The sequence below is a fragment of the Juglans microcarpa x Juglans regia genome, chromosome 1S (genome assembly GCF_004785595.1).
Source record: "Juglans microcarpa x Juglans regia isolate MS1-56 chromosome 1S, Jm3101_v1.0, whole genome shotgun sequence".
NCBI lineage: Eukaryota > Viridiplantae > Streptophyta > Magnoliopsida > Fagales > Juglandaceae > Juglans > Juglans microcarpa x Juglans regia.
The window spans coordinates 15,176,329-15,201,263 of record NC_054595.1 but is presented as its reverse complement, the minus strand read 5'-3'; the positions used below and the strand labels follow the sequence as shown (position 1 = coordinate 15,201,263).

At 37.9% G+C, this 24,935-nt stretch overlaps 1 protein-coding gene across 1 annotated transcript; it reads right to left on the bottom strand.

The window, feature by feature from the left end:
• Window positions 1-7,581: 7,581 nt before the first annotated feature.
• On the bottom strand, window positions 7,582-24,405 carry LOC121246140 (cylicin-2-like). The gene is made up of 4 exons (XM_041144156.1): window positions 23,895-24,405; window positions 22,864-23,768; window positions 8,903-9,875; window positions 7,582-8,618 (listed from the first exon to the last, which is right to left on the bottom strand). Exons 2-4 carry the CDS (start codon window positions 22,939-22,941, stop codon window positions 8,137-8,139), a joined length of 1,533 nt encoding a protein of 510 aa, XP_041000090.1. The 5' UTR covers window positions 22,942-23,768; window positions 23,895-24,405; the 3' UTR covers window positions 7,582-8,136.
• Window positions 24,406-24,935: the final 530 nt, after the last annotated feature.

Here is a 24,935-nt window from a genome sequence, read left to right as displayed (position 1 = left end):
CTAATATGGGTGGCAATTCTTGTTTGTGGATTGTATTTGTGTCGTATCAAGTACTCATGAATACTAGATTATATAAGTCAATCCGAACACGACACATTTGATGAAACGGATTAAATGCTAGAACCTTAACATGGCCTATATAAATAACAGATGACTCAACACAACCCACATAACTCCTTTAACAATTAAATTTTATTTAGCTAACCTGAACACGATGCGTGTAACCCATTTAACCAGTTTCAAGTAAATGGATTGATCTAATCGATATATTTATTTTAATCCAATTAATATAATTTTATATATAATACAAGGATAACTATTTAAATTAGTCATAATTACAACTAGATTCATGATAAATATTTTATGATCAAAATTCAAACCAATAATAAATAAGAAAATTAATATTTTCATAAAATAAAATTACATATTAATAATAAAAGTTTGATAGTTTGAGATCTTAAGTAATCAAATACTAATTATATTAATATTACACCACAACAATAATAAAGACATATAAAACTAAACAATTATAGAATTTAATCTTATTATACAAGTTGATGCGGGTTGACTCACAATTGATTTAATCTCTTTATATATCAAATTCACTTATTTCGTATCGTGTTAATGTCGGGTTCACTGATTATGTCATATATTGTCACCTTTAATTTCTTAATCACACCATCTGATATAACATATTTTAAGCGACTTTATTTTTTAACAATTTAAATAAATATATATATATTTTTTAAGTTACTGAAAAAGGTATCACAACAATTTATGTTATTGGGGATGACAAATACATGAATTAAAAATAGCACTGCTTAAATATCTAGCAAGAATTAATTATAGTTTAGCTTTGGAGATATTATATATTTTATAGTGTTTATTCCATGATATTATTAAATTTTGGAATCGGTATATAACAAAATGTCCTGACAATCTCTTTAATTAGCTTAATGAGGTAAAGGAAGAGAAAACCCATGGACGGATTCCTTTGGCTTCAACCCCACATCCAATATTGTCCAACCAAAGAGTCGTCAAAAACAAAAATGTAAAGTGAAACGATAGATTTACACATAAATTTTATACAGAAAAGTTTGCATACTGATATGGCCTAATATGATAAATATGTCAGATATCTTTTATAATAATAAAAGATATTTTAAAATCTGATGGATTACATTACTAGCCCTCAGTACTTAAGGTGAATACTGTTAACAATATGACACGTTGCGATTACGTATTTAAAAAGTCCAAACTAAGGTATAAAAAGAAGTAAAATAAAGCTATCAAACTATGATATGTATACACCTTAGATATCCAGAACTTGTGTCATTCTGTCAACCCTCCCAAAACACTCCCTATTCTATGTTTTAAGGATAAGAGCTTCACTCTCTTTAATTTAGCTGCTAATTTATAGAGACCCCTGATTTGTACTTGCTAAGACCAACTATCATGCACTACCTTCTTGAAATCATGACGTTGGCATCGCATTCTCTGAAACCAGCTGAAAGATTGCAGGCCATGAATGACATGATCCTGCCCTGAGGAGATGAACATAGGGCTTTGGTACGAGCATACCCCCTAGCTATGTTTCAAGAAGCTTTGGAGAAACTAGAACTCTGTCTACTCTATAGTCTCCCCCAATATTCTAGACACGCCCTCTCATCCCTTGCACCATGTCAATTTAGATTGCTCAAAGGAAAGGCTCATTGACATTTTTTATTGCCGAACTAACATAGTTTGAAAGAAGAGATGATTTTGATATACTAACCTAATCACATCGATCTCGTTAGATTTTTTTCAACTCTCAAGATCAGCTTGAAAAAGATACAACCCAAGGAACTTGAACAAGGAAATTTTCCAAAGCTCACTCACTTTCTAATGCAAATGTGTGTATGTAAAGAAATGGGTTTTCTTGTTATCCATTTCCTTGCAAATTAAGATCTGGGCATTTGACGGAAGGAGACATGCAGTGTTTTTGGCTAAAGGGTTTGTCAATGTAATGGCCTAATGGGATTGTAATTTATATAGAATCTCAAGATACACACGGTTTCAATGGAAAAACCACCACACTTTTCATTAAATATTGAATGAAATATATACAAGGACATAACCTATTTTAGGTAACTACTACATATGTACGTTTGCTGTAATTTTGGAAGAGTATAATTTACAATGAATGAAAAGATTCATAAAAGCTAGAATGTTAAACTTGGATAGAAATCTGTTGACTGGGTAAAATTGATAGTAGGTAGATTTTGTGCAAGATTTTATGCAGTCTTCCGTAATACGCCCCCGCAAGATGGGACTTCCATCGGTAAGGCCAATCTTGGATCTAAGAATTTCAATACGCTGCCTAGACAAAGGCTTGGTCAGCAAGTCTGCAAGTTGGTCCTGGGTATGAACATGTTTGACATTAAGAGTGCCCTTTTGAACCAAGTCACGTACAAAATGAAGATCAATTTGAATGTGCTTCATTAGAGAGTGATAAACCGGATTGAAGTTAAGATGAGTGGCTCCAAGATTGTCACAGAGCAGTGAAGGTGGAGCTATGAGTGGGAATCCGAGTTCATTGAGAAGACTTAATAACCACATTGTTTCCAAGGCTGCATTAGCTAATGATCTGTATTCAGCCTCTGTAGATGAGAGTGCAACAACCCGTTGTTTCTCGAAACTCCAGGAAATGAGATTGTGGCCTAGGAAGCTGATATAAGCTGAAGTAGAAGTACAATCATCAACATTCCCAGCCCAATCAGCATCAGAATACATCGTGAGATGCCAAGTGGTATCCTTTTGAAGCTGAATACCGTGGAATATAGTCTGCTTCAGATAACGAAGTAGTCTTTTGACTGCTGTCCAGTGTGTATTGGTGGGCTTGTGCATAAATTGAGACAACTTGTTAACAGCAAAAGAAATATCAGGACGAGTAAGTGAAAGGTATTGAAGACTCCCAATGACACGACGAAATTCAGTACTATCAACAGAAGCAGTACCATCAACTAGTTTTAAGGATGTACTAGTAGATAAAGGAGTTGAGACATCCTTAGCACCAACCATGTTTGTTTTGGACAGCAAATCACGAACATATTTATGTTGTGACAAGAATAAACCTACACGAGTTGGGATAACTTCCACTCCAAAAAAATAGTGAAGATTGCCCATATCTTTCAATGAAAATTTAGCACCAAGTTGCTGAATAACAGATTGCACAAAGCTTGAATTGTTCCCAGTGAGCACAAGATCATCCACATATACCAAAAAATAGCATATAAGTGAACCACTTCGATAAATGAACAGTGAGGAGTCAGCCTTAGAGTTATGAAAGCCAAGATGAATAAGAGCATCCTTAAGAGTAGAATACCATGCCCGAGGAGCTTGTTCAAGCCCATAATGGCTTTACGTAACTTGCACACATGATTGGGTTTTGACTGATCCTAAACCCTGGTGGTTGGCTCATATAAACATCCACAGTAAGCTCACCATGCAAAAATGCATTGTTAACATCCATTTGCCTTAAAATCCAACCTTGCATGACAGCAACAGTAAGCACAGACCGAATGGTTGCTAGTTTTACAACAGGACTAAAGGTTTCTGTATAATCAATCCCAGGTCTTTGATGATACCCTTTGGCAACAAGTTAGGCTTTAAAGCGATCGATTGAGCCATTAGCTTTTCTCTTAACACGAAAAACCCACTTACAACTCACGGGATTACAACCGGCTGGGGGTGGAACTAAGTCACAAATTCCATGTCTCATAAGAGCAGTGAGCTCATCAGACATGGCTTCACGCCATTGTGGCATGGATAAGGCCTGGGTCACACACGTTGGTTCTAGACTTTGAGGAAGAGGATGTTTGGTGACAATATTGAGTTTTTTGGGTTTGAAAATATTATTCATGGATCGGTAGTCATAGAGTGTGGTCGGCGATTTGGGGATGGTGGTATGACTATCGGACCTAAGGGAGAATCAGAGAGAGATGAAGGAGACAATTGTGCATTTATCGGACCTAACTGTGAAGCAGGTTGAGGTGAATGAGCAGATTCACAATTATTTTCAATCACACATGGGGCCGACAGAGATGAAGTAGTGAAATGATTCGAAGGATTTGAAAAAATCGGAGTGAAGGAGGAAGAAGGATTACTTGGAGGAGATGGGTCCACAACATTAGCAGGTTCCGAAACCACTGGTGCAGTAGGAGATGGATCCACTGGAGCAGAAGCGGGCTGGGCAACGTTCGAAGAAGATGATGCAGATGGAGAGGATGAGCTATGGAGGCTAGGGTTTTTTCTTCATCAAAAAGCACATGCCGAGAGAGATAGACTCTATTTGTTATGGGCTTGAGACAACGGTAAGCATTTTGGGTTAAAGAATACCCAATGAAGACACACGGAATGGACTTGGGCTGGATTTTGTGTGTGTTGTAAGGCTTGGTTAAGGGATAACAAATACACCCAAAAGTTTTTAATTTGAGATAATTGGGCTTTTGTCCAAAAAGAGCCTCAAAGGGTGATTTGTTTTGAAGAAGAAGAGTGGGTTGACGGTTAATTAGATACGTGGCAGTATGAAAAGCATGTGGCCAATATGAGAGAGGGAGATTAGCATCGTGAAGAAGGGTGAGACCAGTCTCAACTAAGTGACGATGGCAACGTTCAGAGACACCATTTTGTTGAGGTGTGTGAAGGGCAGTTGTGTAATGACTAATCCCATGAAGAGAGAGAAACGGTTTGAGACTGATATATTTGCCACCATTGTCAGAGTAAAGACTTTTTATTTTTGCTTGAAACCATTTCTCAACAAGATTTTTGAATTGAGGAAAAATGCTCTTAACACATGATTTTGCATTAATGGGATAAAACCACATATATTTTGTGTAATGGTCAATGAAAATTAAATAATAGCGAGAACCATCTAGACCAACACAGTGAGCGGGTCCCCATACATCAGTATAAATAATATCAAGAGGAGCATGACTTTGAAAACTCGTGGGCCGAAAAGGAAGTTGATGGGCTTTATTAATAGAACAAGATGAACATAGAGAAGACATTTTATTGTTCATAATAGGAAGAGAAAAGTGATTAACAAGATTTTGAAGGACAGATGTCCAAGACGCTTGTGCCACCCATCAAACGAGATTCGTTCATGCACATTTGCAACAATTTTAGAGGAGGAGCCCACCAGTGAGTTCGGAAAATGATAAACGCCGCTTTCACATGCACCTCTTAGTAAGGTTGCCCCTGTAGTTCGATCATTCACAAGAAAATGAGAGGGGTGAAACTCAAGAAAAACATTATTTTGAGATGTGAAATGATGAACAGAAATTAAATTTTTGCAAATATTGGGAACACAAAGAGTATCACGAAGAATGTCCGTGTTGGTGATTTTAAAGTCAAAGAACCAATATGTGAGACTGCCAAACTTGACCCATCACCGATAACAACTTCATCAGTGCCATCATACTCATAATGAATAGATAAATTCGTCAAGTCACCAGTGATATTATGAGAAGTAGCAAAATCAAGAAGCCATTTTTTATCTTGTTGACTGGAAGTAGTTGCAAAGTTAGCCATGGCCTCTGATGAATGGAACTGTGGGCAAGACTTGGTTGTATATCCTATTTGAGCACAAAGTTGACATTTCGGTTGATAACACTTTTGGGTGGGCCGATTTGTAGAAAACTTGCGGTTGTCTTTGGATGGGCCTTGAGAAGGTTTATTTTGGCCTGGAGATCGAGAAGACCCATTAGTCTTATAGGAGCCCTTCGAATGAAACCCACCATAAGGACCAGCATCCTGCTTGTGATGATGAGAGTAATTTGTAGAGGCCACAAGCTGCTGGGTCGAAGACTTGAGATGCCGCAGGTAACTTTCATGCCCCACAAGGATGTCGTGAAGCTCTTCAAAGGCCAGAGATGTTTCCCATGCTCGAATTGGTGCAGCAATTTCCCTGAAATCAGAACCCAATCGGTTAAAAATATAAAGGGTAAGATCATCATCAGATATTGGATGATCGATGAGTGCGATCTCATCAGCAAGGGCTTTCACCGCATGTAAATAGTCAGGAATAGAGTGATTTCCTCGCTGAATCAAGGTAAGTTCTTCCTTGAGTTGCATGGCTCGGGTTCTAGATTTACTGGCATACGTGTGATAAAGTTTTTTCCAAGCCTCGTGAGAGGTTTTGGCAGTGGCGATGAAGGGAGTAATGGTGGTTGAGGTGGAAGCCAGTATGGCGCTCAGGATTAATTTATCCTGACAAATCCAATGAGTTTTATTCAACTCGGTTTGAGGTGTGCCAGCAGGGGAGGGGCACTAGGAAATTCCATGAACATAGTCAAGGAGGTTGTATCCTATAAGGAGAGCTTCAAATTGTGCTCTCCGTTGAGGAAAGATGGATGGCGTTAGTTTCTCATTGATTTGTGTAGTGATGTTGAGAGCAATGAGGGCATTGTCGGTGGAAGAGATGGGATGAGTGTTTGGGTGGGGTTCAGAGGTTTGATCTGCAGAAGACAACATTTTAGAGGGGAGGATCTGTTTACTCGTAGGAGAAAGGCTCTACTAATACCATATAGAATCTCAAGATACAAACGGTTTCAATGGAAAAACCACCACACTTTTCATTAACTATTGAATGAAATATATACAAGGACAGAACCTATTTTAGGTAACTACTACATTTGTACGTTTGCTATAATTTTGGAAGAATATAATTTAAATGAATGAAAAGATTCGTAACAGCTAGAATGCTAAACTTGGATAGAAATCTGTTGACTGGGCAGAATTGATGGTAGGCAGATTTTGTGCAGGATTTTATGCAGTCTTCCGTAATAATTTAATCTCTTTTATTTTTATTGTGGATTTAGGTGCTGCAAATTTGAGCTTTCACTACAACTTATTGTGGGTTTGGACCCCTGTAGATTCAGCTTCGAGGGGCTTCGATGGTCAAGACAACAGAAGAATGAGTCTTCAGAGAGAGGGTCACAACAATGGAAGAACAGGTCGTCAAAGAACAATGGGTTTGAGGGTTTTGAAGGAGATGAAATATGAAAATGAAAATGACCTTTGTTGAAGGAGACCAAGATGAGTTTGAGAGGGAGAGCTTCGGAGAGGAGGGAAGAGAGAAGAGAGAGTAGAATGGATGTGATTTTACCATAATTCCAATAAATCTATTACGTGTTACAACTTTACTGGTAGATGTAAAAGTTGAATCCACACTCGATCGGTTTGAAGTTTTTTCCAAAATTAAAACCACTTTTACATATACTAAAAAAAAATACTTTTAAATTAGATATTCAAACATCTTTTTAATTTCATTAATCCATTCACAAAACTCAATATAGAACTCATTTTCAAAATAAATAAATAAATAAAATTTGCTCTCCTTTTTCAAAACCCAATAAACAATAAATCTCAAAAAATATTTCAAACATTCTCAAAAGTTTTATAACCACTCATGGCCAAAATTTAAGTTAAAGATAGTAATTTAGTGGTACAAATTGTAATAGAACATTTTATTTACAGGAATTATATTTCCTACCTGAAAATTTGGGTCCCCTCAGATTAAGAATATTAGGAGACGGAAAATGAATCAATGCCACTACTTTCTTTTCCTCTATTTTACATTTCTTGTAAATAAGGGTTGTATGTTACAAATCAAAATTGTGGCCGGGTTGTAGAGACCACATCTAGTTTCCCTTACATTCTGATTAGACAACTTCTAAGCTCAGCTCTTACGTAAATATAATAAAATTGCACGAGCTTATACATCTCCTTTCTCAAATCCAAAGCAACCTTCCGCAGTTGCCTTGTATGAAATTTGCCATTTTGAATGAGTTAATGATCTGATGCCATGAGGAAAAAATCCCCCCTCCAATCTAGTCCCAATGCTGCACTCGAGCATGCAAACGTTCAATGAACCGAGTCGAAGAACCAAGGCATGCACTGACCCACATGACCCTGTGGAACAGCGTGCAATACAAAAGAATGCATCAAGAAAATCCGAAAATCCAACTCCAAGGGCCAGATGCTGCTGTACCTTCTCTTGTTGGGTTCCTGATGAAGGGTTTCTTTCCCAGCTCAACAGCAGGAGGGTGAAGCATGCCCATTTTCAATGATTAGTGCCCATTTGTATCATTAAAATCAGTAGGGAATAACATACGGCAGGGCACAAACATCAGCAGACTCTATTCTCAGAGCTTCATCCCATACCTGTGGTGTGTCCTCAACCCCTAAAGATTCCACCTTGGACTTCTCTGATTGAAAATCACGGCTGCTAAACAACCATTCTTGGTCATCATAATCCGACCATTCGCCCATTTTCGGTACCATATACACCTCGCTTAGATATTTAGAATCTGGGTGGAGTGGCTTGGCAGAGACTTGAGCAATCTGATCAGCTTGTGCAGAGACAAACGTAGACTTCTTTGAGTCAGAAGATGACTGATCTATAATGCCATTTATCTTGCGTTCCTTATCATCCGCCTTTGGATTACTGGCTGCACCATGCCTATTTGAAGCATTCAGGACAGAAGTTTGACAAGGTTTCAATATCCTTCCATTTTCCGAAATTTGATGGGAGGAAGACGTGGTTCTTGCCAACTTATAGGGCCTAAGATCACCGGCTGTAAGAAAATTCAGAAATGAAGTATCATTTGTCAGCAAAAGGAAATTATCAGAGTTCAAAACCGCTTGACAAAATTAATTTAATGTGATTTTAAGAATCACTGGCAATTAATTTGGAGCAAATTTTAACCCACAAAAACGAAAGGAGAAGAAAATCACGTGACCTACCAAAGTCTTAAAAAGGATAATAGTTACAACAATCCTAGAAAGGGTAAAAGGCTATGTAACTTGAAAGCAAAGGTTGGGCAGCAACAATTCATGATTCATTGTGAAAATAACTCACCATGTAAAACCCCGTTTGTCTCAACTTCCTTCCGTTTCTTGAGATTTTTCTCAGAAGCAGCACTATTGTTGCTGTCCTTGGGAAGTTGTAAGCTTTTAGCATTATGGCTACTGATAAGATCACTCTTGTTGACATCTTTTAATTTATCGTGTTCTGTACTCTTATGGTCAATTTTCCCCTTTGTTTTCTCCTTCTTTTTCTTCTCTTTGTCCCTGTCCTTATCCTTCCCATGGCTCTTTTTCTCTCGATCTTTATCCTTGCGTTTATCCCCCCATTTATCATCACCTTCCTTTTCTTTGGCCTTTTCCGTCTCTTCAACACTTCTCTCAACATTTTTCTCAAACGGTCTAGAAATCCCTCCAATTCTAGTTTGAAAAACCACAGCAGGACTCGGGACCATTGAATTTCCACTAAATCTTCCCTCACCTTTAATTCCTTGACCATCCACCTTTCTATCATCAACCCTCTTGTTCTTCTCCTTACCTTCAGCCCAAATGCCAGTACCTTTAGCCACCAATTTGGCTGTCCCCTCATCCTTTCTTTGATCCATTTTTGCAAACTTCTCAACCAACTTGCTCTCAGTTGCTCTGTCATCATCTTTAATCCTCCTGCCCAACTCCTCCACAAATTTAGAATCCTTCTTCTCCTCTGCCATATGGTGGCTCTCGCTGAGTTTCTTTGCATTGTAACCTGCAAACTGCCCAGAAAATCTTTTGTCATCAGAAATATTATTTTTAATTTTGTTTTTATCCTTTTGAACGAGTTTTTCTCCAGTTTGACCCGGAAGTCTCTTCTCATCTGGGGTACTGTTTTTCTCCTTATCTTTATCTCTGTCCTTCTCCTTATCCTTCTTTTTATCTCTATGCTTGTCCTTCTTGTCTTTCTTTTCTCTATGCTTACCATCACTTTTATCAGTCTCTCTTTTCTCTCTGTCCCTTTTCTCCTTTTTATGCTTCTTCTCTCTCTGTTTTTCCTGTGAAGCATGAGAAAGCAATAGTAAGAAAATGCTTTTCTAAAATACGAGTAGAATATATTACGGAATTACAAAGAATCCATCAAGGCTGCAGAAAGTAACAGATAGTTTTTCATTATATGATCTATTTTTCCCCAAGAAAGTAAATATATCATCAGCAACAATTTATACAAGGTTCTAGATAAAATGAACGCTGAGAAGATTCCAAACTGCAGTATAGCGACAAACAACAGCAAAGGAAGACATGGCAAACAATAACCACCACAACATATGAAGGCTGGAGAGAACTCTTCTGGCCAATACATAACATTGTCCTACAATGCCCTCTAGTTTATTTGAGACAAGGATATCCATACATTTAAACCAATTAATAATTATCTATACTATGGAAAGGCCCATAAAGCATTAAAGTGAAGAACAAATCTAATTGTAAGCCTATAGTTATTGACACACCAAACATAATTTTGATGCGGAATCCTTCCACTTTATCTAGCATAAAAAAGTATCGGTGTTTTGATCTTTTCTATAACTCTAATAGATCCCACAACAAGTGGTGTGTTTACACACCGGCTTGAAGATAGCACAACTCTAACCTGAGAGCTTCTATTGTTTGGCTTCCACATTGGAACCATGAACTGCTAGGCATTAATGACATCTATGTTGAAAATATACAAGTAAAGCCCCATAAAGGGGAACACTCAGGTTTTACAAAAGAAATGAAGAAAAGAAAGGAAAAGAAAAAGAAGCCTTAAAATAGGAAATGAAAGCCAATTGGAAGTAGACCAATACGATATGCAAATCCTCCTAAACAACAATCATCTTCAATTTGCTGGCAAGTTAGAACATTCCTGAATACCATATTTCAATAAACGAAACTGTAACCTATCATCTCGAACTAAGGAAGATGCTGTTGTCAAATGCCTCTGAAATGCTGATCCATCAATATATATAGCCAATGCCTTCCCTAAATCTTGAAATTATACCCTTTCTAGCTCCTAACTTTGTACCTAGGTGTATACTGGTTGTATACCTCCTGTGTACTTGGGCTATGCCTATTTACTACTTTCAATAAAATGTTATTTCTCTTATCAAAAAATAAAATCTTGAAATTATACCCAAAAGAAAAACATGGAGATCATAATGATATACCAATTCCAGTAGTCTTTGGAAGGACATTTCGCATGAGAGTTCTCTCATTCATACAAGCTAAATGTTTTAGATTTTGGTCAACTTCTGCATCATAAAAATTACCCACCATGCTTGATCGTGCTGATTAACTTTTCTCAGAGGCATTGTTATCCCTCCATATGGGCTATAAAAAGAAACAAGCAGCGACATTAAAAACCCCTCTTAAGTGGGGATGAAAAGATTTCCACATAATCTAGTGCTCCTTCCTACTGGAGGGTAAATTTCGTAATTCACTCGGCATGCCCAATTAAGACGAGTTGTGGAAGTAAAAACACTATCTTCTATCACAAAAAACTATCCAACAAGAACATAAATAGAACTCCACCTATACCGGAAGCTGTATTTCATTCTAACTAGGAAAAAACTAGAAAATGTCAACAATTAAAATGGTCCAGAAATCAAGTCTCTTGGCCGTCAAAAGACACAAAACAAAGAAAAGAATGAGGAATCCAAGAAAGTATAGCTTTTGAGATGGGAACGATTGAAAAAATTGCAAGATCGCGCCTAATATTTTCAATTTTAATGAAAATATTGTGGACCATCTAGCCGATAAAATTCTCTTCTGCCATCAAAAGATCTTCTCAAAAGTAGCAGTTCTGCACAACCGGTGGGCATCTTATACTTGTTCTTCGGCTACAAAGCAGTTAACAATCTAAAGGACCTTTGACTCCTTCAACCATCAAAACAGACTATCCCACTTGGCTAGTTGTATCCCAGCTTTTTTAGTTAATGATTGTCTCCTGGTCCTATATTTCTCAGAAACTCCTTGTACGGAACCCGACAAATTATATTTCCCCTGAAAGTTATTACAGACTTCCATAACATAAACAAGATATTATCTCAGAGGTTTTGTTTTACAATTATATCTCACAGATAAAAATGTTACGGTACAAAAGCTGAAAATGCTATCAGTCCTGTAGAATGAAGCCACTTCCCACGAACCTATATGTATCCTACTGCTCCACAGTAAATCACATCCTACAAAAACAAAAAAATAAGGGATATAAATCGGTTGCATAGAAAACAACCACTGAATCTTGGTTATAGCATCATTTCATGGTTATAGCATCAGTTCATTGCAACCTCACGGGATGGTAATAGAAGTTACATCTCTTAAAGATGTTCCAATGCTCAAGGTCGATGTATGGCGCTAGTGGAATATGGTGGTGGTGGCAGATGGAACTTTGTTTTCATACCTGAAGAAATGGAGGGGGGAAAGGATGGAAAAGATGGTGGTTGCACTGTAGGAAGCTTATGGCAGCTTGGAAAAGGGGAGAAAAGTTGGTTTGTCAAGGTTTCAAAACACAACCCAGAAAGTGCCGATCTTGATGAAAGCTGAGCCTAAGTCCTTAACGCAGAGGTGGTTCGGTCACCGGGTCTTGTTGCCAGCAGTGATGAACTAGAAATAAGTGGCCTGGGATTTGCAGCAGCACCAGTACTAAGGGTGAAGGGCAATTCTGGGTTTTCGAAGGCAGAGGAGGTAGTTGTGGAGAAAGCATGGAGACACGCGCCACCTGCTCAAGCCTGCAGAAGTAATATCAAAATGGTAAGAGGCTCCTTGACCAAGAGAGGAGACGCAGAGAAGGCTGAAGATCTTTCCTTTCATAAACAAGACTTGTTAAAGTTAAGACGGTCGGTTAATTCCATGATCCAGCAGGTGGATAAGGCAATGGGCTTGGGCTTGGGTCCGAAATCTTCAGGCTTGGGCAAAAGCGGGCCGAATAAAGATACAATATAAAACTGGGCCAGCAAAGGAGATATACTCGGGCCGAGAAAGGTAAATCAACAGCCCAGCCCATGAAAACTTGTTCGACCCAAAGCTAGCAGGTCAAACTGTTGGAAAGTTTCCAAATTTATCCAGTCAACTCTCCCTGGATTATAGGAGAAATTTCTGTAATTATGCAAAAATTCTTAGGAGAGATTCTAGGAGATTTGTTAGCAATTGTCATTCTTTCCTTTAATTATTCTTTCCTTTTAGCTTATCCTTGTAGTCTATAAGACATACAGATTGTACCTTATTTTAAAAAAATAAGAAATAAAAAATAAGAAATACTATTACAACTCTTCTCCACTTCTAGATGGTATCAAGAGCCTGGTTTTCTTGTCCTTTCGGCAGTCATAGCCTCTAAACCTAGGCCTTATTGCCTTAACCCTGTTCAGCCTCCACTATGGCCAGACCTGAACCAGTGGTCAACACCAAAACTGAAACCAAAGTAGCCCATACCAAACCCCATTCAGTCCAAATCACAAATATACGTCTCAATGAAGCCAACTTCTTGATATGGTCTCACTCAGTTCGAATGCATATCCGTGGGAGAGGTACGATTGGGTACCTTACTGGTGAAACTAAGGCCCCTGACAGAGCAGACCCGTCATATGCTATATGGGATGCTGAAAATTCCATGATTATGGCTTGGCTTATGAATGCAATGGATGAAGATATTAGCGCTAATTACATGTGCTATCCTACTGCAAAAGAACTCTGGTATAATGTTAGTCAGATGTATTCTGACCTTGGAAATTATTCTCAGATTTATGAATTGCAGCAAAAAATCGGCAAGACCCAACAAGGGGAAGACAGTGTGACTAAGTATTTTAATGTCCTTAAGGGACTGTGGCAGGACTTGGATCTATTAAATGATTATGAATGGAAGAGGCCTGATGATTGCAACTACAACAAGAAGATGGTGGAAAATGCAAGAATTTTTAAATTCTTGGTTGGACTCGATGATGAGTTTGATGAAGTCAGGGGGAGGATTCTGGTAGACAACCTCTGCCTCCAATCGGAGAGGTATTTTCTGAAGTGAGACATGAAGATTATCGTCGGAATGTTATGCTAAAGAAAAAAGGGGCTGAAGGAACAGTGGAGAACTCGGCTTTGGTTGCTGCTATTCTTACTGTATTGGCTGCTGCTAATGCCTCTGTACAGCGGTCATATCCCAATAAAAATCTTAAATATGGTGTGACTATTGTAATAAGCCACGCCATACCCGAGAAATCTGCTGGAAACTACATGGAAAACCAGCAAATTGGAAGAGCAGCAAACCTGGACCTGGAAACAACCAAGATATTCCTAGAGCAAATGAAGCCCAGACCAATGTTCTAAGTTCAGAGCAGATGGATCAACTTCCTCACCCAAGCCACCTGAAATGGGTCCTGTATATGCTAACGGCAAAGACATGCTGATGTCATCTAATCATCAGCTGGGGACCACATAGAACCCATCGCCAGGAGTAGGCAATCTGGTGGGTGGGGGACCCTAGTCAAATGGGCTGCCAGAGTTGAGGCCGTCAATGGAGTTTTTTTTTTTTTATAAGTAAAAAACAGCCGTCAATGGAGTTAGAAGCCGAGAATGGCTGTTCGGATGTAAGAGGGTTCTCGGGCAGTGGAAAAGGGCCAAAATGAGCTGGGGAGCATCTCTGCCACAATTGAAAGTCATACAGCTGCTGTGTCTGGACGAGATGAACTTGAAATGGATACTGAGATGCCGATGGTGGACAGTATTGAGACACTGGGTGCAAGGGACATCCAAATCAATGCTGGTACCTTGATAATTTTCATGCCCATAGCCTCTTAACACAATAAGGCTGTGGAGGTAGCCACATGGTATGGACATTGGTGTTGATGATCCCTGGGATGAGCCTACCCCTTTGAATTCATTGCTCCCGCTGAATGATCGGATACTAGCACCAGATTGGGTATTACTTAAAGCCAAGGAGATTCAACTGTGTAGGACACCCCTGTATTGGTTTTGAAGATCAATTCCTGGCCTTACTTGCAGCTATTGAAGCTGGACATTCCAATTCAAACATGGAAAGCCATTCAGCCAAGAAAAGGGAAAGGGAATTAAAGAGACTTACTTGTCTGGTGAATTGTGAAGGAAGTGCGACTCGTGGTAGGATGGCAGGGCAACATTGGTGGTAGGAGTGTAATTGGTCCAGTTCGATCGGTCTTGGGAGGAAAATTTTGGACGTGACCGATTTTTTTGGTCCACCAAAAATCCGGACAGGACCGATGAGGACTTTGGACTAGACCAGACCGCTTTGGTTCGGTTAGGTAGGTCTTATCTGGGTATTTCGGTCCGGGTCATTCTTTCTTTTCAAGTTTTTGAACAATAAACTATATATAATGATAAAAAAAATCAAGTGAATGATATAATCTTAGTTATCTAAACTAAGTATATACTTAACTAAATAAGTACTTTCATTAAGTATAATAAATTAATAACGCTAATAGTATGTGTACTATCAATAATTAATAATTAATACTTTGTCTTAAAATTCTTGACCTTTAATTTTTATATAATCTAAGCATAAATAATTAGGTTAGAAGAGAATTCAATAATTACTTAAAATTAGTAAGAAAAAAATTACATAATTACTTGATTTTAAATTATATAACTGCTTAAAAATTTATAAATATCATATAAAAAATTATTTAAAAATTTATATATTAAATTTGGTCCGGTTTGGGGTGAAAAAACCCTAACCCGAGACCGGACCGAAAATTCAAATTCTTTATTTTCTTGGACCGAGACCGACCAATCTCTTAATTGGTCCGATTGGTTTTCTCGGTCTGAAAGAAAATTTTTCACCCCTAATCTGTGGTTTTATGAAGCTCAAGATTGTCTCGTGTAATGTAAGGGGCCTGAACGAGTCAGAGAAGTGCACCAAGTAAGAAATCAGCTTTGTGGCTGGAAAATAGATGTTGTATGTTTACAAGAGACAATATTGGAGCTCATCTCCCCTACCATAATACGGAGTTTGTGGAATTGTTGTCAAGTGGGGGTGGTTGTATTTGCCGACTAAAGGAGCTTTGGGAGGCATCTTGGTTATGTGAGATAAAAGGGAGGTGGAAAAGACGGATGAGTGTGTTGGGGAATACGCAGGGGCCATTTCTTTCAAGAATGTGGAAGATAGTTATCAATGGCCCTTTGCCAGTGTTTATGGTCCTAGTTCTAATATTGCAAGAAAAGGCTTGTGGGATGAATTGGCTGGTCATTGTAACTTATGGAGCCTTGGTGTATTGAGGGTGATTTTAATGTCAACCGCTTCCCAAGCGAATGATTAGGAGGTCCTAGCTCTAGTTCAGCAATGGTGGATTTTTCTGAATTTATTTATGAGCAAGATCTTCAGGACATTCCTCAAGTTAGTAGCACTTTCATGTGATCTAGTAATAGATAGCATCCAACTTGGTCAAGACTTGATAGATTCCTCATCTTGCACGATTGGGAAGCACATTTTCCAGATCTAATCCAGAATCAACTTCCAAGGTTGTGCTCGAATCACTTCCCCATTCTCATTTATTGTGGAGGCATCCAGGGAGGTAAAAGATATTTTAAGTTTGAGAACGTGGCTGAAATTAGAAGGATTCGTTGAGGGAGTTAGACAATGGTAGTCATCCTATGTCATACAAGGCAATCCTAGTTACGTGCTGGCTTGTAAGCTGAAGGCTTTAAAGGAGGACCTGAAGAAGTGGAATGAGCAGATTTTTGGGAATGTGGAACACTGAGAAAAGTCCCTCCTTGACGGATTACAGCATTTGGAGGATGTGGAGGAGGAGATAGGTCTTTCAAAAGAAGAAAAGGCTCACAAAAAGCTTGTAACCTCGGATATTGAAAGGATGGCTTTAATGGAAGAGATTTCTCGAAGACAAAAATCGAGGGCTTTATGGTTAAAAGAAGGGGACAAATGCACCAAGTTCTTCCATCACTTGGCTAATTCACACAGAAGGCACAATGTAATTAAGTCATTGTTAGCAGACGGGAGGATTACATCGAACCCGTTTGAGATCATGGATCACATCACCAACTTCTATGCTCAACTACTTTCAAAACAGGTTTCTTGGAGACCGAGTCTGGATGGTCTTGTATTTGATTCGCTCAACCATCAAGAAGCAAGTTGGCTAGAGAAGCCATTCGAGGATGTGGAGATTTACAAGGAGGTGAAAAGTATAGGAAGCGACAAAGCTCCGGATCCGAATGGGTTCACAATGGCTTTCTTTCAGGCATGCTGAGAAGTAGTTAAAGATGACATCATAAGCTTCTTCCATGAGTTTCATGAAAGAGGTAATTTTGAAAAAAAACTTAATGCTCCTTTCATTGCTCTCATTCCAAAGAAGCCGGGGGTGGTAGAGATGAAGGATTTCCATCCTATCAGCTTGGTGAGCAGAATGTACAAAATCCTTTCAAAGGTGTTGACTAATAGATTGAGTATGGTATCAGAGAAGATTATTTCCAAGCCCCAAAATGCCTTTGCACAAGGTCGACAAATTCTTGACTCGGTTCTCGTTGCCAATGAATATTTAGATAATCAAATCAAGTAGGGTGAACTAGGGTTATTATGCAAACTCCATATGGAGAAGGTATATGATAGAGTTAACCGGAACTTTTTGTTACACATGCTCAAGAGGTGTGGCCTTGGAGTGAGATGGTGCTTTTGGATTAAATTTTGTATATCCACCGTACGTCTCTCCATATTGGTGAACGGTACTCCAATGGGCTTCTTCAAAAGCTCAAGGGGCTTGAGGCAAGATAATCCCCTATCTCCATTACTTTTTGTTTTCCTAATGGAAGCTTTTAGTAAAATGATCACAGGTCTTGTGGAGGGTGGATTTCTATTTGGATATGTAGTAGGGGAAGCAAGAACTAGCACTTAATTGTGAGATGACTTACCTTTTATTTGCGGATGATACTCATCTTTTGTGGTGCTAGCCATAATCAAATTCAAGTTTTGCGGGCTCTCTTACTTTGCTTTGAAGCGGCATTGGGTTTGAAAGTGAATCTCGCCAAGTCAGAATTAGTTCCAGTTGGAAATGTTCAGTGTCTTGAGCTTGGCCAGTATTGTGGGGTGCAAAGTCTCCACCTTTCCAATGAAGTATCTCGATTTTCCCTTGGGTGCTTCCTTTAAGTCGAAGTCTATCTGGGATGAGGTGTTGGAAAAAATGGAGCATAAACTGACTAGTTGGAAGATGATATATTTTTCCAAAAATAGTACAGTTACATTGACAAAAAGTACTCTATCCAACCTGCCCACTTACTTTTTATCATTATTTCCACTACCATGCAAGGTGGCTCACCAGTTAGAGAAATTGTAGCGAAACTTCCTATGCGGGGGGGGGGGGGGGGGGGGGGGGGGGGGGGGGGGGGGGGGGGGGGGGGGGGGGGGGGGGGGGGGGGGGGAATGGATGAAGAATTCAAGCTTCATTTGGTGAATTGGGCTATAGTTTGTACTCCAATACGTGAAGGTGGGTTGGGAATTCGGAACTTGTTGATTTTCAATAAGGCCTTATTGGGTAAGTGGTTGTGGAGATACCAAGAAGAGAGGGGAGCTTTGTGGAGGGTTATCATAGATCTAAAATATGGTGGATTGTAAGGAGGATGGTGCTCGAATGAGGTGAGCGGATGAAATGGGGAGGGGCATTGGAAATACATCAAAAGAGGCTGGAAAAACTTCCATCGATACATGCTTTGCAGTTGGGGATGGTTCCAGAATCAAATTCTGGAATGATTTATGTTGTGGAGATCAAATCCTAAAGGAAGCGTACTCAGCAATACACGACATTGCACGAAGACAGGAGGCTTTAGTAGCAGAGCTCATGGATCTATCTATCTAGTGGCTCTCCTTAATGGAATATCATTTTCCTTAGAGCTGCCCAATATTGGGAATTGACACATTTAGAAATTTCTTCAATCTTGTGTAGAATTGTAGAGTGAATGGAGGAGCTGATAAGATCTTGTTGTCATTGTCCAAGAAGGGGAGATTCATTGTACAATAATACTATAAGTCCCTTATGACACACTCTACAAGTCCATTCCCATGGAAGAACATATGGAAGACTAAGTCCCCCTTAAAAGCTTCTTTTTTTGTATGGACAGCTTCATTAGAGAAGATTCTCACCTGAGATAATCTAAGGAAACGCCGCATCATTTTGTTGGATTGGTGTTGTGTAAGAAAAGTGGGGGAATCCATGAATCACCTATTATTGCATTGTGATGTAGCCATGAGCTTGTGGAATTATATCTTTGCTAGAATGGTGCTCCATTGGTGATGCCACGAAGGGTAGTTAAATTTCTGTCCAGCTGGCAATGCATCCGAGGTAACTGTCAAATAGCAGCTATGTGGAAGATGATTCCAATCTGTTTATGGTGGTGCATATGGATGGAGAGGAATGGTCAGAGTTTTGAGGATCGTGAACGGGCAATGGATGAGCTTAGAACATTTTTTCTTAATACTTTATTCCATTGGTCGATTGTAATAGACTTTTTTTTTTTTATAAGTGATTGTAATAGACTTTAATGGCATGAACGTACATGATTTCCTTGTATCTTTAGACACTTATGCATAAGTGTTGCTTTTGTATATGTCCTGTATACTTAGCTATGCCTATTTTAATAAAATTCTTATTTATTGACCAAAAAAATAATTTGCAATTGCTAGAACTTGAAATCTTTATCACTGCCAGCTCATTCCTAGAACCAGAAATCTGAGATTTTCTCTTTCAGAAACACAACAATATATACAAAGGCTAGGCAATTGCTAAATAGTATACACCTGAATTACTAAACTAAGACTCCCTTATCTATATACCAACTAAGAATTCTGTTAAAATAGATATTGTATCTCCTCTCCAAATACAAAAATCGAAATCATGGCTAAACCCAATAAGTATTCCTCTTTGGAAATGTATTCTTTACGGGCACATCTCCCTATATATTATGGCATGATTATCATATAACATAAATTTGACTCATACGTACGCAATTAAATATATCTATCAGACTTTCGAGGCTTAATCCAATCATCAGATATGTCACGAGCTATTTCTTGGCACCTGGCAAGATCAACTCCTTTTTCTCTTACAAAGTACTCACAACAATGGAGATAACATCATCTTTCCTGGTATTGACTGGAAAAAGTGAAGAACACTTCTCAATGCATGCTTGTGGTTCTAACAATCAACATGATCCTCGTACAAAAACTCACAGGAGTATGTACTCTTATTTAATTTATGGGGAAAAAAGGCAAAAGATTTCTTTTGGGTAAAGGATTTGTTAATAAATAATTAGTCTCCCAGTTTAGTTTACCCTATGGTCTTGACACATGCATGAACACAAACTTGCATACAAAGACGTGCTTTCTTAAGGTTTCAGAATAAGCAAATACGAAGCAATTCCCTCCTATCTGAATTTAGGGTGCCCATCTATAATAATCTATAATAACATAATATAGGACATTTGAAGAGGGGACAAATATTATTTGTGTTCTATTGGTAATGGGTCGAAAACTATTGCTTAAAGCCATCGCTTGGAAGTAAGGTGACTAAATTTTCAATCACCCATATGATCTTTGTGCTTTGAAAACAAATTGGAATGGTAAAAAAGGATATAATTTGTAGCACGAAACTTGTAAGAGATGCAACAAAGGCGCAAATAATCAAGAAAATGCAGTTACAAATAAGCTTCTTTCTTTCTTTTTTTGGTAAGTAGTTACAATAAGCATATTAACAAGTTGAGTCCAAAAACACAGTGAATACCATGATCATTATTGTTGTACACAATTTGACCTAAATTTTTCCAACAAATAAAGTACCATCAGGATTGAATCCCATAATGCATCCTTACAATTGCCCAAAAATCCAAGGAATGTAACTTGTAAGACTGGTTGACCCCCAGTTTCTATCATAAACAATGGGCAACTATTGACAGAGGTTTAAATTGAAACTTTATAAGGATTCATGTAAAAACTATGACCAAAACTCCATATATGCTATAGCCTTAACCACTTACCACTTCCAAATGCCATCAAACTTGAGTTACAACCTCACAGAAATGTAAGATCATCTTTCTTTCTTTCCTTTTAACAAACAGAAGTCCTAAGTGCAGTTCTCCGGGAATTGCTTCATGGAGCACAAAACAAGTGCAAACACGTAATTTTCAGAAATAATCACGGCGTAATAGCAACAGCCTCCCTCTCAAATCAAGGCATAAGCACTCATTCACAAACTCAATGACGCCACTTGTACAGCAGTATTAGATATGAAGTTTCTTCTCTCCTTTTTTTTTCGATAAGTGATGAAGCATCTTCTTTAAAAGCCTACTCACATCCTTATCTAATTCTAAGCCCTTAAACCACTAATTTTGCTGACCTGAATCCCACCCAAGCACATGAAGACAGGTTCTCCAACTTTATCCTACGTCAGGCAGTAAGATTTAGCTATCTGAGTACTAGGAAACCATCTTTCTAGTTTACTCATACATTTTACCATCAGCAGCAGTTTTTTGCAATGCAAATAATAAATACTAAGAATGAATATACAAAACTGAAATATGTTAAAAAAAAGGATATCCAACACTTTCATACATTTGAAACAAGAAGTTTAGCACACAGGAAAACTTCTGAAAAAAGATGGCCGCCAGTTTTGAATGAAGAAAACTGAAGTCTCATATATGCATATATTTCCAGATTAGAGATAAGAATTTCAATTAGTTAAGCTCCATGACTAAAATGACTGATCCATAATGAAAAAGGGTAAAGAAAAATTGGAAAATTATAGTAACGCTCCCCGTAACATCTATAAAACAACACTCCATATGGAAACAGGAAGTCAGCCACGAATATCATGAAAAGCGTGACACTGAAGATTGCCTCCTCTAAAGTGGATAACACCATTTGCGTAGTAGCAAGAAAATAGATCTGGTGTTCAAGTATGCACATAAATATGACCATACTAATCATATTATTCAACATAGTGACGACATAATTTACAATTCTTCATGGGTTTTTCTAATTAGTACATTTGCGATTCTTCATGGATTACAATACAAATTATGAATTAGTGGCAGGAAAAATAAAGACTGGTACTTTTAATTATCCTAAGAAGTATCTTATTGGCACAAGCATTTCTCAAATTAAAAGCACCTCATCAATCCAAACCGAATAAATTATCTGAAACCCAAAATGGATTGTAATGCCATCATATGATATAGCGTGAACTTCCATGAATGGCATGAACTTGGTCAATTGTAATTGATTTTAATGGCATAAACTTTCATGAATTTCTTGTATGACTAGACTAGCACACATAAGCTATGCTCTTATATATGTCCCGTGTACTTAGGTTATTGCCTATTAATATGATCAAGAAAATTTTGTTTACCTATCAAAAGGAATATGATATAACATAAGCTTGAGGAAACATGACGCATAGAAACCTCATTGTCATAACTTCAATTCCAAAATACAGTCTTAATACCTCAAAAACCCAAACAATCATAGAAAATGTTGAAAAATGATTAACAGAGTTGGTCCATCATACTTACAAAAAAAAAAAAGAGTTAGTCCATCATTCTATCAATCAACCAAAAGTCCCAATCTCAACCATCAAAAGTAGGCAGTAGGAATACCCCCACCATTTCACCCTTTGAATATCTTCAATAGCACCCAAACTTCCACAAGTTCCACAAGTAATCTAGTCTTTAATAATTTGAAATTTTATTTGCTCTTAAAATACATCCTAATACATCAATCTATTACTTACCCCCCAAAAGTAGAATTAAATCTATTAAATACTAAAGCTCTTCGGTCAGATGTGGATAACTCACTCATACTTATTTAAGGAATTACAGAAAGCTATGTAGTGAATCCAGTCTAGCTATAGCACAGAAACAAAAATCTTCTGAAAATATGAATGTATCGGCAAAATTAAGTGCTGTGCAACTCAAAATAATACTGATTTCCACGCCCCTAATGAATGTCACACCATCTATGGACTATCATTGGACAAAAGAAAGAAAATTAACCTGTTTTAGCAAGTCCACATCCTCCGTCCTAGCCTTCTTTTCATATCCTGGTGGTGGGAATGGAAAGCAGCGCGACATTGCAGGAAATCCAGGAACACAATATTCTAGTACCTTCTACAAACAAAAATGCTCTGATTACTTTCCAGAAGTGATGTTCCAGAAAGGGAACGAACCAGCAACTATGCTCCTGTCCATGCACCATGTCCCCGCATTCATTTCCAGCTTCAATATCCCTCCATAAGCTTACCACTCACTCCAACAAACACCAATTTCAAAACCCACCAACACTTCTTCCCCACTGGCACAAATGCACACAACAGTCAAGCAGATATCAACGAAAGAACCTTCAAAACCTAACCATCAACACGGCACCCACTCCTTACACTAAACTAGCTCAATAAACACAAATGACAAAACTTAAAAACCACTTTGGTCAATAATTTAGCTCAATCTATGTTAACCCGAACGGTTCCTTGAGAAACAAAAACAGTGAACTGCAATCAGACCCTCTGTGTAGTCTTCCCGACCAAAAAAAAATCATCACCTCCTTCTTATAAGCAAATCTCAACAACAAAATCATTCCCTAGTGAAAGATCAAATGAGCAAAAACCAAGAACGGCCCAGAAACCCTCCCAAGTTCTCGGATCACTGTCTACACAAAATTAATACGTGCAATCCTCTTCCATGCTCGGAGCACCAATGGGTAACCATTGTTCCTAAGCAATCTCCGAACTTGATAACTGAACCCTAGTGTTGTCAAATCCACAATTTCGATTCCGTGGAAGATCGGAGCTCGTGCCCATCGCCAAGCACGCTCCGTCAATCTTCAATCTGTGCTCTGATCAAACCTAATTAAGTCTGGAATCGAGGTATTCAACAAGTGCCCGATTATGATCCACAAAACCCTAGAAATCCAACAGCAAAAGAAACACGTTTCTCAGCAAAAACTGCCAGAACAAAAAATAACCCTAATTTCAATACTCAAATAAATTGAGAGAGAGAGAGAGAGAATCAAGGACTTTATTGGGTACCTAGGCAATTGTAGGGTACCGATCAAAAGCAGAAGAAAGGAAGCACGATTCGAATCGTAAACGACAAATTAAGGAATTTTTGAGGAGGAGAAAAAGGTATGGAATTGAGGGATTGAGATTAGTTTGTCTGCTACAAAGTTGGAAATGTAGGAGGACGAGATCTCCGTCTCATGTCTTTTTTTTCGTTCTTACTGATAAAGAAGAAGAAGATAACAGCAATATTTGGGGGAAAGGACCTTTATCAGGGTTTTGGTTTCTTTGTCCAGTGGGTTCTCTTCTGTCTCTGTGCTTTTTGGAGTATTTGTGTGTTACAGAGTCTCCCGTCTCTCTGAGAAACTCTTTTCTTCCTTCCAGTAGGTAATGTATTGTTCGGAAGTAACACGCAAGAGTCAGTGGTGAAGGGCTAATATATTTGCTTTTGATTTGTGAGAGAGAAAAAGAGACGCCAATCTAGACAGAGAAACTCTAGAGAGAGAGAGAGAGAGAGCAGCTCCAGGCTCCACCGATCAAGTCCCATGCATGTTTTTCGTACTCCCCCACACTTTGTTGTCTTCTTTTCTGATTTTTTTTTTTTTTTTTTTTACAAGTTTTCGTTTAAGAAAGAAGCCCTCGAGCCGTCCAACACATAACCTCCATATTTTACACATTATTTAAAAAATAATTTTATATTTTTACTTTCGTATTTATAAAATATAAAAATAAAAAATTAAAATCACATATTTTTAAATAATGTATAAAAATGTATAACTTATTATATCTAAAAATTTTCACAACAAATAACACTATTTATGAAAATTGCATTTTTTCAATAAATACAATACTCAGAAAAATAATTTGGTTTAGGCTGGTTCAAATTGAATTGATAAGAAATCAAATCAATTTTAGTGAACTTTTTGAATCATTTATTAAATCGCTTCAATCCATATATTCAAACCGAATTTATTTTTATGTTGTCTAACAACTTAATTTTATTTTTCTTGTATAAAAATATGATAGAATTAAATATAAATTAATTTTTTTTTATCATTGTATTCAATAAGA